This window comes from Typha latifolia, chromosome 13 (assembly GCF_019914945.1).
Source record: "Typha latifolia isolate L0001 chromosome 13, TyphaL0001v2, whole genome shotgun sequence".
NCBI lineage: Eukaryota > Viridiplantae > Streptophyta > Magnoliopsida > Poales > Typhaceae > Typha > Typha latifolia.
The window spans coordinates 3001103-3020656 of NC_133098.1; the positions used below are offsets into that span (position 1 = coordinate 3001103).

The 19554-nt window shown below is 37.2% G+C and overlaps 2 protein-coding genes across 4 annotated transcripts; one reads left to right on the forward strand and one right to left on the reverse strand.

Annotated features, from left to right (window-relative positions):
* Window positions 1-141: 141 nt before the first annotated feature.
* On the forward strand, window positions 142-5449 carry LOC140800261 (protein FAR1-RELATED SEQUENCE 6-like). 3 transcript variants are annotated; one of them, XR_012111168.1, is made up of 6 exons: window positions 142-315; window positions 746-2924; window positions 3014-3079; window positions 3230-3310; window positions 3420-3670; window positions 5012-5449. XR_012111168.1 is itself a non-coding variant. In XM_073154943.1 (5 exons), the coding sequence occupies exons 2-4, from the start codon at window positions 831-833 to the stop codon at window positions 3266-3268; spliced, it is 2199 nt and encodes a 732-aa protein (XP_073011044.1). In that variant the 5' UTR covers window positions 142-315; window positions 746-830; the 3' UTR covers window positions 3269-3310; window positions 3420-3938. The 3 variants fall into 3 exon arrangements, 2 of the variants coding, with proteins under 2 accessions (XP_073011044.1, XP_073011045.1); XM_073154943.1 differs by lacking the exon at window positions 5012-5449 and having other exon boundaries at window positions 3420-3938; XM_073154944.1 differs by lacking the exon at window positions 5012-5449 and having other exon boundaries at window positions 3410-3543.
* A 5507-nt stretch (window positions 5450-10956) lies between these two features.
* LOC140800338 (cytokinin dehydrogenase 11) lies at window positions 10957-13688 on the reverse strand. Its single transcript, XM_073155075.1, has 4 exons — window positions 12784-13688; window positions 12313-12588; window positions 11647-11909; window positions 10957-11487 (listed from the first exon to the last, which is right to left on the reverse strand). Exons 1-4 carry the CDS (start codon window positions 13507-13509, stop codon window positions 11163-11165), a joined length of 1590 nt encoding a protein of 529 aa, XP_073011176.1. The 5' UTR covers window positions 13510-13688; the 3' UTR covers window positions 10957-11162.
* Window positions 13689-19554: the final 5866 nt, after the last annotated feature.

Consider the following 19554-nt stretch of genomic DNA (forward strand, 5'->3'; position numbering starts at 1 on the left):
CCGCTTTGGTCAAAGGAGTGTTATTCGCCAGACCTGTGGTACACTAATAAGACCAGGCATATCTTAAATCAATAGGGGTAAAACTGGGACCACCTACTTTTGATGGACTTCTAACGAATAGGAAGGAAGGATTTCGAGCCTGGCTTTATCATAACGTTTTCCAATATGCTGCTGCTGCGTTTCACCGTCAGGATTCGAGTCCACCCTCTTCTCCTCTACCGGACGGTCGCCACACCCTACCTATCCGTCGCACTCCCCGGTGCCGTCGGCGGCGCGGCAGCCGAAGAACCCTATTCCGTTTCAATCGAAGTCGTAGTAGGTTTCCTTTGTTCCTCTTACCTTTTCCGCCAAAATTTCTCGTTAATTTTAAGGAATTTAGCCATTTTAGGGTTTTGGAAGGACGCCAGTGATCTATCGAGTACAACGGTGTTTTTGATAGTGTTGTCGAGGAGATTTTAACCGGTGTTTTTGCGATCTTGTTTATGTTTAAGTTGTTTGGAGTTCGAGGCCTTGCTCAGATCGAGCAAAAGTCCTCTGAAATGTAGTGAATTTAGCAAATTTTCGGTGTGAAATTTAATGGTTTACATTCATTTTGTTGCCTCTTTTCATAGCGGTAAAAAGTTTTGATCTTGCGTTATATTATATATGCTCCACCTCTTTCTTTTAACCACTTATTATGCATAGATTCTACTGTAGCGTGCTGAATATAGTTCTGTTTTTGAATGTAATCCTGGATTGGAATCAGGTGATAAGTTGTCTCCTTTCCATTGACCATTCTATTAGTTCAACAATGCAAGGGAGAAAGAGATGATAGTATTGTAACCTTAACAATGAATTGGACATCCGTTAGTGCTCAAGAACAGGAATCTACTATGGATAATGGGCAGCAGACAGATAATGCAAGAGATCAGGAGACTGCTCAGGAGGGAGACAGTGGAACACCCAAAGTGGGAATGAAGTTTAAAAATGCCGAGGAAGCCTTCAGCTTCTATCACAAATATGCTGTTCGCACTGGATTCGGGGTGAAGTGCCAATACTCGAAATATGATAAAGAAGGGCGATGCAGGTGTATAGTGATTTCATGCAACAGGGATGGTATAGTGAAGTACAAAACAGAATCTCATTCATCAGAACTTACAAAGAAGACAAATTGCATGGCGAAAATTCATCTGGGATACCGTGATGATGGATATCTCCATGTTAAGCAGTTAATAGTGGAGCACAATCATCCACTTTTTCCTGGTAAAGCCAGGGATTTTCGAACAAAAAGGAAGAGGAAACGATATCTCTATGACAATGACAAGGCTGAGATGCCTCCAAGGGAGTCATGGGTAGGAAGACGAGGTCGGGAAGAGATAAAGTGCAAGTTGATACATGAGAAAGGAGATGGTGAGGCTATACACAGGTTCTTTGTTCGTATGCAAGCCAAGGATTCTTACTTCTTTCATTTGATGGATTGGGATGATGAAGGTGTTTTGAAAAATGTATTTTGGGCTGATGGCAGATGTAGGATGGCATATCAATACTTTGGTGATGTTGTTCTAGTTGATTCTACCTGTTTGATTGATAAATATGATGTGCCCCTTGTATCTTTCATTGGAGTAAACCATCACGGCCAGTCTGTTTTGCTCGGTTGTTGCTTGCTTTCTGATGAATCAACTGAAACATATACCTGGATGTTTAAGACTTGGCTATCTTGCATGTTTGCAGTTGGACGTCCTCCAAGTGCCATAATCACTGATAGATGTAAAGCTATTCAAGAGGCAGTTGCCAAGGTCTTCCCTAAAACTCATTACCGTCAGTGTCTATTGCATATAATGAAAAGGATGGGGGGAAACATGCAAGGACTAACAGAGATTGAAGAAATCCAGACGTCATTTAAGAAAGTAGTTTATGAATCATTAAGAGCTGAGGACTTTGAAGAAGAATGGAGAAAAATGATAGACAAATATGGACTTGAAAGTAATGAATGGTTCAGGTCATTGTATGATGATCGGCATTGTTGGGCACCGATTTTTGTTAAAGAGAAATTTTGGGCAGGCATGTCTATAACCGTAGGCTGTGAGAGCATGAAGTCCTTCTTTGCTGAGTTTATGCATAGCAAGTTCACTGTCAAACAATTCCTTCGGAAGTATGAGATAATTGTCCAAAAGAAATACAAAAAGGAAGTTCAAGCAAACACTGAGTTGTTACATAAAAGCCCTCAATTAATAACACAACTTTACATTGAGGAGCAACTAGGTAAAGTCTACACAACTGATGTATTTAAACATTATCAGGCTGAAGTAAGGGCCTTAGTGTACTGTATCTCATCATTGATAAATGTTAATGGTCCAATACTCACCTTTAATGTAAAAGAATGTGTAAGGGTAAAAGATAGTAAATCCATGGAGCGAAGAGTATATGAAGTTACTTTTAATGAAGATGAGCTGGATGTGAGATGCATTTGTCACTCATTTGAGTACAGAGGTATTCTGTGTAGACATGCATTATCTGTTATTTGCTCTCAAAATATAGTTGAGATTCCTTCAAAATATATTCTTGAACGTTGGAGAAAGGACTACAAGCGTATGCATGCTTTGTCTATCTTTCCTGATGACATCGTGGTTGACGGGCAGTTAGAGCGTCATGAGAACTTCTATAGGTGCTGCCTTAAGCTTTCTGAAATAGGGTTAATGTCTGAAGAGAAATATGAATTTGCAGTAAAGGTAGTTGACGAAGCCATAACGAAACTTCTCACTGATGATGGCTCATGTGGACTACGGCATAAAGATGTCTCTTGTGAAGCTGCCACAAATAGCAGTTTGGTTACTTTCACTCTGAGCAGTGACAACTATATGGGAAATGGAAGTGATAGAGCACCTAATCTTCTGCAAGTGGGCCAAACAGTGAATGTTCCACATTATGAGTTTTTCCACGACAGGGTAATTAACATATATTCAATATTTCCAATTCCTTCACCTATTGGTCAATTTGATCCATACTCAGCTCCTATGCAAATTCCATGTCACAGGATCACACTGTCCAACAGTCAGCTGGTTATCGATCTGACACAGAATGGAGACTGCAGTTCTTGCAGGTATGTTTTATAGTAGTTTGTGATTGATTGACTAATGTTATGATTGTTTTGAAGTCTCAATTTATCTTTTCTTTTTCTTTTCTCTTCTGATATGTTGTTTTGGGGCGTGTAGTAATAGTAATAATATGATTGGCATACTTTGTCATGCAGGAGGCACAAATACCAGAAGCTGCCCCAAGACCTTGGTAGAAGTGGGGACATCTCTGCACTGAAGTGCATTGTATTACATAGGCATTGACTTTGAATCCATTGCTATTCTCCCGTTATATCAGTTGTGCATTCTATCTTTCTTTTTCCAGCTATATTGACTAATTGAAAACTTTTTGAAAGTTTGCTGCAGGTCAGCTACAATGTGGAGTATGAGAATATATGTATACTATATGGATTTAATGGTAGCTGATTGCTTCCTTATCCATTTACTCTAATTACAGCGAATTTAACAAAGTTAAGCTAGTTGCCTCCAAGATTTCATCTGTTACTCCTGTTTGTTGTATATTTGGAGGAGATTCATCTGGAAGGCAACTTCTTCAGATGTCATTCAATAACAGTGGAGAGTATACAAGTCCAATACCAGTGCGGGGCTGCCTTTCAGTGCGTTAACCTAAACTATTTTTTGCTGCATTTTTTGTTACAAGGCTGATCTCCAGTTCATGTCAGCAAGAAATTGTCAATTATACCTCATAGCCCATAAATTCTGACTTACAATGTTGTCTTCATTTGGTTATAGTGGGACTTGAGACAATGATTTTTAATATCTGAAGTAAACAAACTTCTCCTATACTCCTGTTCATGTAATATATATAGAGGCTTCAAGGCATTGTGCTAGAAATGAAGATAGAAAGTTGTTCGCCATTTAAAATGTGTACAATCCTAAATTTCAGTTGTTAAATATTTCATAAAGAAATCAGAGATACTGGAATTGTTGGGCATGATCCATACCATGTAAAATATCTGGAAGGAAAAACTGGTAAAGCTTAATGTTTTATTAACTTATATCTCAAGATTTATGGTTGTAAACCCTATGTAAAGTTTTGGATGTTTTAGACTTTGAAGCTCATTTTATCGGTCATAAATTTTGTATCACTTGACCCTATGGAAAGGGAACTCCAGAAATTATGATCCTTTTGGTTATAGACAATATTTGGCTATAGATCATGCTGAATGATATGTATCTTAACACAGTTTTTGGGTCTTTGATTTTCATTTGAAATTTTGTAAGTTGTAGTTCACTTAAAGGCAGAGCTGCTTATACATAAATTCTTGTATCACTGTAAAGCAACGATGGCCGTGCCACTATTGGCATGGCACGCCCTCGGCACACCCCTAATTACCATTGACATGTATTTAATATATTTTTAATAAAAATTTAGGGTATTTAGAAATGTTTTTGGATATTCGGCATATCAATTTTTATTTTTAGTTTTAAATGTATATATTAAAACCTACATTCTAGTGTTGTATTTTTAGATTATTTTTGTAAATGATCTATTTATTAAAGATAAAATAATAGTTAAATATAAATATTATTCAACACATAATATTGAATACATATTAAAACTAATATTAATGATTGAATACTTCATAATATAATTTAACACATAATATTAATTGATAATAGTTTAATAATTAAAATTAATGTCTAATTAAACGTAAAATAATAGAAAAGATCAAAGTCTTCATTTGATGATGATCAATGGAAATAAAACAAAAAATAAAAAATAAAAAAGCTCCACATTGGCACAGAGACTGGCACTTTTCGGCACGAGGTGTGCCACGAGCACACCCTATGCCAGGTGCCGTGCCACCACCAGCATGGCCATCCTTGCTCTAAAGGGCTAATCTTAGGGACATCACTTGAATTTATGTATCTAGTAGTTCCTTTAGGAGGAGGTTTAAACTATGCCAATGCTAAACCATCTAAATGTATTGCAGAGCTACAGAGAAAGGGCAGAGAGAGCAACACGCTGTTCAGATTGTTTTCATTATGAGCTACTGATGGTTGGAACATGATGCTTATTGTGGCAAGTGCTGACCTGAAGCTGCTCAGATAGGATTTGGTCGACATGTATATGATCCATAAAAGTTGTTGTGACAAGGTGCTTCAAGTTGAAGAACTGCATCTTACAGAATTAGACTGGTGAATTCTATTCTGGTTTTGAGGATTTGCAACTTTGTTCCCCTTGACTTTTGTATTCTGATAAAGAATCTTTCAGGGGATTTTTCTTGTAATTTAATTTTCAATCTTCACAGTTTGATGTATTACAATATTGCTGTACATTAGAACAGAGGAGAACAGCTGCCTAGTGCTTGTAAAGAAAAGGAACTCAAGTTACTGGAGAACCATTCAATTATATTTGGTTCCTTATCTGATGCATTAGTTATTTGGATTTTTTGAAGTATAGTGCAACTAAATCAGAAGTATAAGCATTTGAAGGTTTCCTGCAGATTAGATTCCAGACCTCTCATTGCTAGAAACTTTTGGTAGTGGCAATTTATACGTAAATTCTTATGGATTAAAGATCGACAATTGTGCTGCTAATAAGTTCAGTGGGCAATATGTGGCATACTCAAATGTAATTAGATACTGTGACATGGCATAGATTTGATAGCATTGTGCTACAAGGATTTTTTTTTTTTGATATGGGGTGCTTATTCCATGGATAATGCTGATTAATATCATGTAGAAGACACTCATGCTTTGTTTTCTGCAGTTGTTTTCATGGTTTAGAATGAAAGGTTATGATTCTTGCACTTTTAAGTTGGATTATTTGGAGGTGTTTGAGCTCATCATGTTGGATTTTAGCTACTACTGATGCTGCTTGATTTCTTTAATTATAGCCCACATGTTAACTTAGGAAAATTCTATCTGCTTAGGAAAGAATTTGTCTCTTCTTGAATAGTTGAAAACTTGTATAGTCTTGCGTCACCTTCGACAAGAGATATATATATATATATATATATATATATATATATATATATATATATAGGCGGTTATGGATAAGTATTAACAACGAGATGGTACATGTTTATATAAGTTAGTATGAACTTTTTATAACATATCATGATTGACTATCTTATTTATTCAAAGTATATAATATAAGTCGCATGGTTGCAGTGGAATGGATTTTATTACTGTTGTTATTATTTATTTATTTGTTAATTTTGCAACTACGTTAAGGCAATAAAGAATATCACTACTTATTTATGTGACATTTTGATCATGCATAAGTAGTGCTTATTTATGATTTAGGTATTTCTTTAAATATATTTTATAATTAAATACTCGTATATATATATATTTAAATTTTATATAAAATAAGTCTTGTAATAAGTTATGCACGAAATTTTATCACAAGTAGCATGTGATATAAAATTATACATATTTTTTAGTAACTAAATATAATTTTTTTTACATAGATTTATTTAAGATAATCATTGTGTTGTAAAATTAAACAATAAAAATATGAATCAAATTATATATATATATATATATATATAATTATTCTTAAAAAACCTTATATATGTACTAACCAAAAAAGGCCTTATTGATCAATTCCTTCAAACATGAGTTGTTTCTGTGCTCCTCATAGACTCCCTTTTCACCTTGGGATAGAGTCTGTTAATCTCGAGATACTAATTACATATGGGTTAAATGCATTTTAATCCATTATAGATTAATTGGGCAAAAATAACTTTACAAAACTTATTTATTGTATCACAAAACTTTTAAGGAGAAAGTTTAGAATGATAAACCGGTTTTTGCTCAAATTATTATCATTAACTTTGGATGAGAAGCTAACTATTGGAATCCAATTCAACCTACTGCCCAAAAATTTATCTTATCCCCATGGATTGAGGATGCCTTCTTGGGGATGCAAAGCATCTCCTTCTACACATATATTGAATGATATCTCTTATTTCTGTGCATTTAATTACCAAATCCACTTGGTGAGGCAACCCATGGAGTAGATGGTCCACCAGCTCCACCACCCAGGATATATAAAAAGTGGAACCTTTAGTTTGGCCATTTATACTTTTAGTTGTCTAAAGGTGAAACAAGACCAAAAGCTTCTCAGCTCACAGATTCTCATATTCCCTAATCTCCAAGCATGCTCAAACCAATTCAAATTTTACTTTAACCACACCCAATTGCTGTGTTCTTTTCTTAAAGCACACCCTGAAGAGCTTCTCTTATTTTAAACAATCTACTGTGGGAATTGTGAGAATATCCCAGTGGCTGAGATAGTCCAAGGGAGAGAGATCTCTCTCTAAATCTAGCAGCACAGACACCTAGGTTTATTTCCTTTGGCTTGTAAAGTTTGCATGCATGCATGCATGTAATGTTATGACATGGGAGAGAGAGAGAGAGAGAGAGAGAGAGAGTTAAAGATGCAAATCTCCTTCGTCTAATGGGCCATGGGTTGCATACTTTAGCACATGATAGAACTTGGATTTTTTGTTTGTTTGCATGTATACTCTTCTAAAATAGTTTATTTATTTATTTATATACTTCTCTAAAGTTGATATTTTATGCAGATGACTCGCCAAATTTGATCCATTTAATGAAGAAAGATAAACAAAAAACAAAAAATCATTATTCTTCTTTTCCTAGTTTCCTCTCAGCTATGTGTACCTTTGTCTTTTTCCCTATTAATTTTTTTATAATTTTGGTTTACAATTGCCAGCAAGTAATTTGAAGGGTTAATATTTAGGTTTTTTTTTTTACTGATACATATCTAAAAAACTATTAACCTCTTCATTTACTCTATGAGTGTCTACCAAAAAGGGAAGGCAAACATGCAAACAAGAAAATTTAAAGTGGTCTACATGCAAATAGACCCCTTAGAACTCTATCTGGTTAACTTTTGGATTATAGAAGTGCTATTCAAAAGAAGTAGAGCATTGTTGGGAAGTGGAATTATGGGGCTATAATTGCATGGAAAAGGTGTGAGAGAGAGAGAGAATCTTATTAGGGCTCATTCTTTTCTGCAGTGTGTTCATGCTTTTGAGGAGATGGATGTATAGTAGTGTTTTGTGGTGGCTGTGTGCATGTTAGTGCATGGTGGTAGTATTGAGAAGTGCACTCCTCCAAATCCAAGTGGATTTGCATGCGGAATCTGATGCTCTTGCTATGGAAGGCTGCTTCTTTTCATGAGGTTATTAAAGCTAAACAACCTGGGTCACTCATCAGGTTGACATATATTTTTTTCACCCTTTGACCACATTCTAGTTTAATTTCTTTTCTTTTCTCTTTTTGAAAAATAAAGCCCACTATTACTAATCAAGAGGTGAGAGAGGTCATTTTCTGTTAAGTGGACTAACATTACGGTATTTTTGAGGTAATAAAAACGAAACACAAGGGTCGAATAATGTTTATCGACCTGAATGTGATTATAATAAAACAAGCAAAATATAAGTTTTTTTTTTTTCTTACTAAAGAGATTGTGTTCATACGGTGGTTTTCATTGTTCGAGTATAATCCCGCTCAAGTCGGTTTAATTTGAATACTAATAATTTTTTCTATAAAATTATAAAGTATTCTTTTAATAATTTAACTCTAAAGATAAAGCTACTTAACATAATCTAGAGACACCTCTTCATTAACATAATCTCGCTCTAGCTAAATTTATGAAAATAGCCTTGAGAAATATGGGATTTGATTATTGCAATAGTAGGGTATTTTAAAAGTTAAGAGAAAAGAAAAAAAAGAAGGCAAACAATGATATTTTAGGTATTTTAGAAATTAAAATTAATTAGTAATATGCCTAACTCTCATTAACTGGGGGTGTCATATGAAAGTTATAGACAAAATAGAAAAAGTGGAGATTTGCACTGCCCCCATTGAGTATTATACTATTAGATCTCTCTCATAGTACAGACAAGTAGGGAGAAAGATTGGAACTGGTACAATCATTTTTGAGTTTAAGAATGTTAGGTTGTTCCAAATTGAAAGCTACCTGTGTTTTGCTTCGAATCTTGCTTTATTGACAGTGCTGCATTTGTACATCAAAAAGAAGAGATGAGGTTAGTTTGGTACCCTCAAAAAATAAAATAACTTTCACACCTACTTGCTTTTCTAAACTTTAGATAGGTGCTTGCATGATGATATATATATATATATATACTTAGGAAAGCTAACCAAGCATTGTCTTCCAAATTTTGCAATAATGACATAATTAACTACTAAAAATTATACATGGGACTCTCTCTCACCCTCAATCAAGGACTATTGGTCCTTGTGGCGGTGTTATGTGACGACGGACTATTTATTAGGCATTTTATGGTGGCTTTTCTTTTGAAATGAACATAGAAAAAATATATCTTAAGGAGCGGAGCTCTGACTATTTCTAGCCTTCGAATCTCCTTCTTATGGATTTGAAAGCTTTGGAAGCTCTCCTTCCTCTGTCGCTCTAAGATAAGTGATAAGTTTCGACAACATATAAAATCTTAATGGTCTACCCTCCCTCCTCTTCTCCTACCGTCGTATCTCTCGGTCTCATTATTCTAAATAAATATAGCTGGGCTAAGACTACTTTTCTAAAATATAAACTACTAAAAAATGTCACCTTCTGTCACCTAATAGAATACCTAAGGATGGGAATTAATTATCTAATGACAGTTTATGACCAATTTGACAGAGATGAAACTTAAATAAAATTAGGGTCACATTAGACTACCAAATTTATACATAATCTAGAGAGATAAAATTGACATGAGACAAACAAGTAAAACTAGACTAGGGTCGATTTTTATTTTTATTTTTTGAAAAAAAAAGAGCTATGTTTAATATAAAATGACTTAAAATCTATGTACTTTTACCTAAAATGAAAACGTAAAAGAAATTTCTCACTCAACATAACTCCTACAAACAGATTAGATATTTTGATAAACGGGAGTCATGGGGTAAAATTATTTTATGCATGAGGAGTAAAATGTATTTATGCTACTAATCGGACACATAATACATTATAAGTTTTATAACGACTCTTACACTTTGTTTGGTTTGAGACTAAGCTCTAAACTCGATTAGTTAATCTTAATTTTTTTAAAAGTAAACTTAAATTATATATAAAATAAAATAAAAAAGATAATTAGTTAGTTCCTAAATAGTTCAAAAGGTGTCCTTAAACTCAGAGCAAACAAAGCGCTAAACATCACCCCCAAAAAGAAACTTCCAACCAAATGGAGCTCGGATCCTCTTCCAATTATTGGACCCTCTCAGGGATTATCAAAACCTATCTCTAATTAATCTGGAGGGGTGGGGGCCCACAGTGTACATTATGCACCAATGGCACATAAGATTGGACGTCACCGGTGGGACCCGGCACGCTACGTGTCATGAACAGTGCCGTGACAATGAAACGTATTGTAAAGAAAAATTCCATCGATCGACCTCCCATTAGTTGCATCTCTCTCTCTCTCTCTCTAATACTCGACCATTATTTAACCCCTAAATAACATTTCACCTTCCGCATGCCAAATCTCACAGATACGAAATTATTATGTAATCCATCTCCAATACGATAACCCACTTAATTTAAAGTGAAAGATGATAGAGAAATAGAAAGAAGAGAGAGAGGCGAGATTGTTTTAATAATTAAATAAAAATTATATATATATATATATATATATATATATATATATATATATATATATATATATATATATATATATATAAAAGTTCTGAGTTATAAAATTTTAAAAATATAGAGTGTAATTGAATAAAAAAAAAGAAAAAGAAGAGAGATAAGTCAACTTCAATGGGTCGCAATCAGATAGAGGGATCAAGATTTAGCTCGAGCCCATGTCCCAGTCCATCACATGGCTAGAGGCCAGAGCGAATCATTTTTAGTGCTGTTGATTGTTGAACAAGGAAATGCAAAAAGAGTCTAAAAATTTAAAAAGAATTACAACTTGGCACTTGATGCCATATACAAAATACAAATAGCCAAAAACCGAACAAAAGGAAGAGGGGAAAAAAGTTTTTTTTTTTTTTTTTTTTTTTTAAGTGTTGAAATCTTTTTCACTCCTCTCCTCTCCCCTCCCTAATAATAGACCCTGGACGGCCAGGATTGGTTCCAGCTCACAGTGGCGGCTCGTGGGTCCTCCTGGAGAAAATCTTCTGCCCTGGGGAAAGGAGGGCCGTCGGATCGTACCGGGACTTCCTCTCGACGAATCTGGGCCACTCGTCGCCGAAGTGGTGGGCCCACTCGGTCTCGGTCTTGTAATGGGGGAGGTAGAGCTTGAAGTCGTAGCCGTTGGATCGGCAGCAGTCGACGATCCGACGGTTCTGCGCCACCAGCTCCTCCGCCGGGGGGCCCTCCGGGTACGGCTTGCTGAAGCGTAGCAGCGCTACGAGGTAGAATATATCGCTCTCCGGCACCGCTACCGACGTGCGAGCGTCCCACCTAAGGGGGAGCGGGAGGGGGAGGGGGGGAGATTAAGAAAGAATATATTTATCCTTATTTGATACTTTTTACGTCAACTTTGGACACCATGAGTAGTTTAATAAAACTTTAAATACTGAAGCGTAATTGTAATTTTCTCCACCTAATAAAAACACTCACTTGCTGCGGAGCATGGGGTAGACGAGCATGGGCCCACCAATGCCGTGCCGGAGGATGCCCTTGAACACTTCGCGGTCGAAGCCGGCGATGTCACGTGCCGACACGAGGAGGTTGAGCCAGGGGTGCGGCGCCGCCCAGCTCCCGTTCGCACGCGCCTCCTCCTCCGCCCGCTTCACACGTGCGAGGAACTCCACGTAGCCCACGTCGGCCGCGAACTCCAGCCCCCTCGTGTATCTCAGCGGCCGCATCATCTCCCCCACCCTCTGCGAAAAGGGAAAAAAGATGAGAGGGGCTTTTTTGCAAAGTTGACCAACTTTAGGGAGGGGATGAGATCCCTCCCCCTCTCCCCCTCTCCCCTCTCCCCTCTCCCCTCTCCTCTTCACGGGTTGGGTAAGGACTAAGGATGGGTTTGGTGTGTGTCAGGGGCATTAACGTCACTTTTCCTGGACGTTGCCCAGCGATCTCTCTCCCCAAACGGGAAGCTATTCGCGGGGCTTTCGTGCCGCAGCTGGTAATTTTGGACTTTCCGGGGGGTAAAATTCAAAAAGTGTCAGGAAATCCAGCAGAGGGTAGGGTAGGGCAGTGGGCAGGCGTCCAGCCAAGTACGCCACCGAGGATGGGGAAAGCTAAAAAGACGGAAATACCCTTGAGTTTTCCTAAAATTACCCTGTCCACGTTGTCGTCAAGTAGGTGGTCGTAGTGGAGCGCGACCTCGAGGCAGTAGAGGACCGGGCCCGACTCGGGAGGTATCCGGCTCGGGTCGAAACCCGATCCCGGCGGGACCGGGACGGAGGCCCAGCCGTTGACCGGGTCCTCGGCGCTGTTGACGAACGCGAAGCCCTCCACGTAGTCGAACGAGTCGGACTCGGGCCGATTCACAAGATACTCGGCGTCCGCGGCGTACTCCTCGAACCGCTCGTACACCACCCTTATCCATTTCACCTGCGTCACACGAATTGGAGTGCGAAAGACTCAAACTAAAGTTTTTCATTTCACTCCCTGACTTTTTAAATTTTACAGAGTTAGCATGTAAAACCGGCCGCAGTATTTTGACGAAGGGAAGGGAGGTGCTAAATTATAAAAAAACCCCGTGAATCAAACGAACTGAGTCGGGTCACAGAGGAGAGGTGAGCATACCATGAGGGGAGAGGGTTGCATTGGGATTCGTGCCCGAGTGATGACCCCGAACTGACCGAGGCCGCCAAGGACGGCGTAGAAGAGGTCGGGGAGGGTGCACGGGGAGCACACGTGACAGTCGCCGTCGCCGGTGACGACCTCCATCTCCGCCACGTTGGATATCTGGGGCCCATGCTTGAAAGCCTGGCCGCTGATGCCACCGTTGGAGAGCGTGCCGCCGACCGTCAAATCCAGGTAATCAGTCCAGGACACCGGCGATAGCCGGTAGTTCTTGACCCCCCAATCCAGCACCTCTTCCCACAGCGCCCCCCCGGACACGTCGGCGTACGCCGCCCCGCCGACTCGGACAAGCTCCATGGAGGCGGGGCCCACCGCCCGCATGTCGAGAACGACGCCGCCGTCTGCCATGGCTTGGCCGGCCACGGAGTGCCCGTTCCCTCGCGCCGCCACCGTCAAACGCTGGCTGCTCGCAGCCAGCCGGACCACCTGCGCCACGTCGGACGCCGTCGCAGGCCTGAGCGCCGCGGCGGGGGAGGAGCGGACCATCCCGCCGAAGTCGGCGGCCGCAGCGCAGGCGTCCCCCGGAGCCACGTGTAGCTCCATGACCCGTAGGAGCGCCGCGTCGCCGTCTGGGGATTCGGCCGCCGAGGAGACGCCGCTCGCTTCAGGCTCGGCGTCCGGGACGAGCCGCCGCTGCTGCTGCTGGTCGAGGTAAGCTATCATCATTCTCTCTCTCTCTCTCTCTCTGTCTCTGTCTCTCTCTCTCTCTCTCTTCTCTGTTACGTTACGTAACGTATCGTGTCGGATTCCGAGTCCTTCCTTTCTTCCTCCCTCCCTCCCTCTTGGGTTTTGGTTCTCTTCTCTCCTCTGTGATGATTTAGGGAGGAAATGGTTTAAATAGAGAAGTCGGCGACGTCAAAAGGACGTCACGAGGTTTTTTTTTTTTTGAAAAAAAAACTATTCATTTATTGTTCTTAAAATTTTTGTTACTTTTCGTTTTTGGGAACTGTTTGACGCCCTGATCCGATTGACATCCAGTTGTCTGCCACTCTTCATAAAAAGAAAGGAGGTTTAATTTGCATATCTCCACCTAAACAATACTCTCTCCTTTTTCAAACATCCCAACTTCTATGGCAAAAGTATTATGGAATATTTGCCCAAATACCCTAATCACTATTATTTAACTTGTCATTAGGAAGGAATATTAATATATTATTCAAGTTTGCTTTATCCTGGGGGGGGGGGGGGATAAGAATATTTAAAAAAGAATAGAATGTACTAAGTTTTAAAGATATTCTTCCATAAGTTGGTCTTTGAGTCACTCCACTTCGCTGGATAATAAAAATGAAAATTAATCAAAATAGGAAACTAACATGGCTCTTTTAGAAAAAAAAGTAAAATTCTGGAATATCTCCATAAGTGAGGGTTTAATCTGCGAAAATGCCAACAAATCCGCGACCGGGACTATCTGCCCACTGGAATCCGAGGGGCCTAAGGAAAGTAGGGGCGTCCTTGGAATTTCACAAACCCCCCCCCCAAAAAAAAGAAGAATACGAAATGGGTCTCAAATCATGGATGGAATGATTGATTGTTCCCATGGCATGTAAAAATTTATGAGATCATGATAGGAATCAATAATAAGGGGAGTTTGGTTTGGTGGTGCTTTCAATCAAACAATTTTAAATTTGAGAAAAAAAAAATTTTAATTTTAAATTTTAAATTTTTTTTTTAAAAAAATTCCTATGGAAACCTTTTCCACAAATGGAACCATTTTTGGAGCAATTAAGAGATTGACAAATTTGTAATTAACCACACCTTGCTCATTATACTAATAGCAAGTGCTGGTAGAGGAGATAATGCCAATGGAGTCATTTAATATCAAGTGATAGAGATGTTAATGATAATTAAACTAAGATTGTGACCATGTTATCTTTGTCTTGTTTAATCTCGCCTTTAATCTAAGTACAAATCCGACGCTTGCTTTATGATAATCAAATCCATGATAGCATGTCGCGGTGTGGTTAAGTAGCCTAATCTTTGAATCAAGAAAATTCCCATGGTTAGGTAAAGAGATTATATGGTAATTTTATTACTAACGTGATCTAATGAGATGTGACATGATCATTATAAATGACATTTTTTTTTATTTGGATATATGGCTCAAAGTATGCAAATTTATAAGTTGAATCACGAGATCCTGAGAGGAAATCGTTGTTCGGTTCTAGGTTATCTGTTTCTATATTTTTGAATAAAGATCACTATTCTAGATTTATAATCAAACATCATCTTATATATATACTCTAAATTGGAAATACTATTCAAATTATTCTATGTATAAGCCCGCCTATTTCATTCCACAAATTAAAAGTTCTCGCTGAATATTTTTACTTATCTCATCTCTCCTACTATCCATCTGTCTCATTTTTTACTGAAGTATGCATTGCATACTTACAAGAAGTGAAAACATTAGATTTATCAAATCAAAGGTATTTGAGTTAATCTTTACTTCCTATTTGTATTTTAAATTAGTTTTGTATCACGTCAAAGATAATTACTACACTAGTATTCTAGTTTATAATTAAACATCAAATTATTTTGCTCTAGATTAGAGATACAATTTTACGAGTAAGAAATTAGAATAGCTATTATAGATTTTCTCTTAATCGAAAATTAAACACACTTCTCCATAACAGAGTGCGGACAAATCCGATGCAGATGTTATCAAAACTTAAGAGCTTTCTAATGCAAATACATCATAATAGAATAAAAGAATAAGAATATATATATATATATTTCTTACACAATAATTCATTTAAATTGTGAAAATTAACCTTTTAAAGTTGGAGAATGTGAATCGATAAATCAAGAATATTTGAAATAATATTCAATTCTACATCCTAATTTATATGTGTTTTTTAACAACCCAACTCTCTCTTTCAATCAATAATACTCATTACTGAATCCTTATATTTTGCTTCTAATTATCTCAAAATCATCATGAGATCAGCTATAACATATAATTTGCTTGTACTTTTAAGATCATTTATAAAAGGACTCAAAGTACTTTTTTTTGTCCAATTAAAAGTGTATAAAGTCACTCATTCCATGTCAAGAAACATGTCACCTCTAGTATGAAAGAGAAAAGGAAAGTGATCTTCCATTTTGTACCATTTGCTCACCATCATTTTCTCTCTCTCTCTCTCTCTCTCCAAAAAAAAAAAGTCTAGAGATGCCCCCCAACCTTTTGTAGAGTTTCTTATTATTTGAAGCCTACTCTTATTTTTATTCATACATTATATATGATCAAAAGTCGTTAACCCAGTCAATAATCTTTCAAAAAAACTTTTATACAATGACAAAACTACCCCTACAAATATTACTTCCCTGAATTTAGTTGCTCCAAATTAAAATAAAAGTGTGACTAAGTAGAGATTAATCTCACTGCAGTTGCAAATGGAGCACAACTTAGGTGTGGTAGATATATAAAGGAGAAAAGGATAGTGCATGCCTCTACATGTGAGACACGTGTTGCTGACATGGCGTCCAATTGGATGCACTTTTTTACGCCAACGTGGACCCAATTCAATCAAATGGTAATGGTAGTATGTCATGTCGTACGATTCGTTCTAATATTCCACGTTGTTAGTATGCATGCTCACGTACTAATCGTGTTCTCAAACTTAAATCCATATATTAGTCTGCAACCCTCTCGAATATTATTAACCTCATCTCCGGCCATAGTTGGAGAGATTAGATTGAACATTAATTATAGTCATAAAAAAAAAAAATATTTTGATGCGTTCTTAAAACACATTATTAATAACATAAAATATTATAAATTTGTGTACTCTCTCTCTCTCTCTCTCTCTCTCTCTCTCTCTCTCTCTCTCTCTCTCTCGGATAGACACAGACACAAAACAAAACATATAGGGCCAAAGATTATCGATTGACCAATTGGAAAATGACATCCGATTAGCAAATTAGATTTTGTTTTCTTTCCTTTTTAACGTACTCAAATCTACCATAGCTTAGTTAGAAACTTGGAAGAAGAAGAAAAAGAAAAGAAAGCTACGTTTGTCGGGGCATCTAAACTGTCGTTTTATATAGATTCTGTTCAGATTAATTAGAGAGACAGAATATTGTATATCATTTATTGACTTTGAAATTTGAAAGCGTTGTTTGTAGAACGTACTTTGATGCACAATCTCTTTGTTAGATTTGGTGGATCACATCATACAACTAGTTCTTAACGTCTCTAAGACCTTGAAAGATTCCAATTGACATTGATGCACAATATTGACATGATAACATTGTTTTAGTATGGATTACTACTAGGGTTTTCTTGATAGTCTTAGATCATTGTTTAAGTAGTAGATGCAGTTATTAGTCAATAACGTGTTAATTAGTCAAGAAAGAGTAGATGGACGAATAGGAGGGGAAAAAAAAAAACATAAGTTGACTTGTTAAATCCTTATATGGATAATTTAATTAAATTTGGGGATAATCCTGTTGGTATATGGATATGATAGCTTTTGGGGGTGGCAACACCTAGATTACTAGAATAATTGATTATAACTCTAGAATTGATTTTGAATATTGTCAAACATCAAAAGTTAAAGTGATTGTTACTTAAGAAATAATTTCTAAAACAATTTGGGAAAATTTTTGGACATGAAGTTGATTGAGTTGCATATTTAATTTTAAAAGAAAGTAATCACTCTGCTAAACAACTAGTTCATTAACTTATAGTATGAGTAAACTAGCAAGATGGTCGGTCACTAGGGTTTAATTACCATGCACTACCCCCTTTCCTTCCCCTTTTTCCCATTCCTCCTCCTCTCCCCTGCCGCGACACTCCTCATTCGCTCGCCGGGTTGTTGGCCTTACTATTCTCCGTGAGGCATGGTGGCATGAGGAGAGCCCTCTCAGGCAGTCCCACTCTGGTGAGATAGCTTGGAGCCGTCACTCTTTCCCTCATGCTTCCCGTACGTGTCGGTATCATGCATCTCAACTGGTTTGGGTTGTGAGGGGTTTGGTGGCTTCTTCTCGTGTTAAGGGCTTGCTCTGTAAGAGGGGAGCGAGACTTCCTCCCTCCCCTTCGACGCTAAGATATTGGAGGCCACATTATTGGTCATTGGACAGTTATCTTTCTTTTATTGTTATCTATCTGCATGGCCAATATTGCTACACTATTGTTTCAAGACCCATGACAGTCATGATCTTGTATGTCCTTTGAGCTTGATGTTTATTCTTTTGGACTGTTACAACCTATATCTTTCTTTTCATCTATGTATCAAGTTTGTGATCATATGCCTAAGGCCTTTTAATCGGCAAAAAAAACTAGCAAGATATAAAATTTGCAACATCTCATAAAAAATGTAGAAAATGGTCTCCAATGTTACTGGGGTCTCTACTGCTCTTCAAGAGATATAGAAATGCCCAACTTGGTTTAAGTATTGTGAGAGATGAGATCAAAACAATGACAAAAGTTTGCATCTTGGAGATTTAACTTCCAAACAAATTATTAGCACCTAACCCACTTTTGAAGGGGAGTTGCCAACTCCTGGGTGGACAACATCATCATCTTTAAGAAACAACAACTTGTGACAAATTTTTTTAAAAAAAACCCTAAATTATGGGCCCTTAATTCCCTGTGAAAACATTATTCTTCTATTATTGCTTTGAGATCCATAAACATGGAGGGCCAAAAGGTCCCACTGTTCATCACCTCTTGTGCCTTTCTACTGGGTCTTTCAGTTTGTGAGGGAATTAAGAACAAGGTTTGTTTGCATGTATACCTCAAACTCCTTATTTATGTATATATTCATCAAGAAGGTCGATATTTATATATATACACGTCTCAAAACACTTGCTTTTCATGAGTACCCTTAGCCCCATTCACTTCAGAGTAATTTTTTTGTTATTTTGGAGTATAACTCTTTGTTCTATAATAACAGTAAAATATTATAATAATTTTATTCTAGAAAATAAATAGTATTTATCAAAATTATATTTATACTACATGTTAACTCAATTACTAATTTACACATGATATTTATCTCTAATTTATATCAAATCAAAGAGTATTCATAGTAATTTCATAAAAAAATAAAATATATTTCTTTTTATTCACTTTATATCACATCAAAGATAATTATTTCACATTTATTCTAGAATACAAACGAAGATAAGAATAGTTATTCCTAAAATAACATAAATTAATATCTTTTTTTAAAATGACTGTATTCCTAAAGTAAATGAGGCCTTAAAATTTATATCTATATATATATACCCCCAAAACTCTTTATTTATGCAATGGCTCTTTAACACAAGTTTCAACTCTTGGTCTATTTTAAACAGCACTATAAATAAATAAAAAATATAGTATTAAGTCCGAAGGCACAAAGAGATTTATAATAAAGTACACCTCTAAAAGCTTCACGAGAGTAAGAAGCCTCAAGCCACTCTGTGATTCCATCGTGATCCAACAGTCCAAGCCACGACTCGAATATTGTTGTTTTTCAACATTAGGGTTTCCTACATAAACAACAACGAGAGTGCAACAATACTGTTGCTCATAATTTAACGAGTCTAACTACTCGAGATTCAATTTTCTATGAAATCTCTCGGGAAATTAAAAAACAAAAAGGTGTATCATAACAAAGTCTTAAGATAAGTTGATGTATCAAATTTGAGATTAAAACGCCATAGAGAAGCCTATGATGTCAGAAGATCTCAATCTTCTGTTCTTTTGGATCGTGCCCAAATATA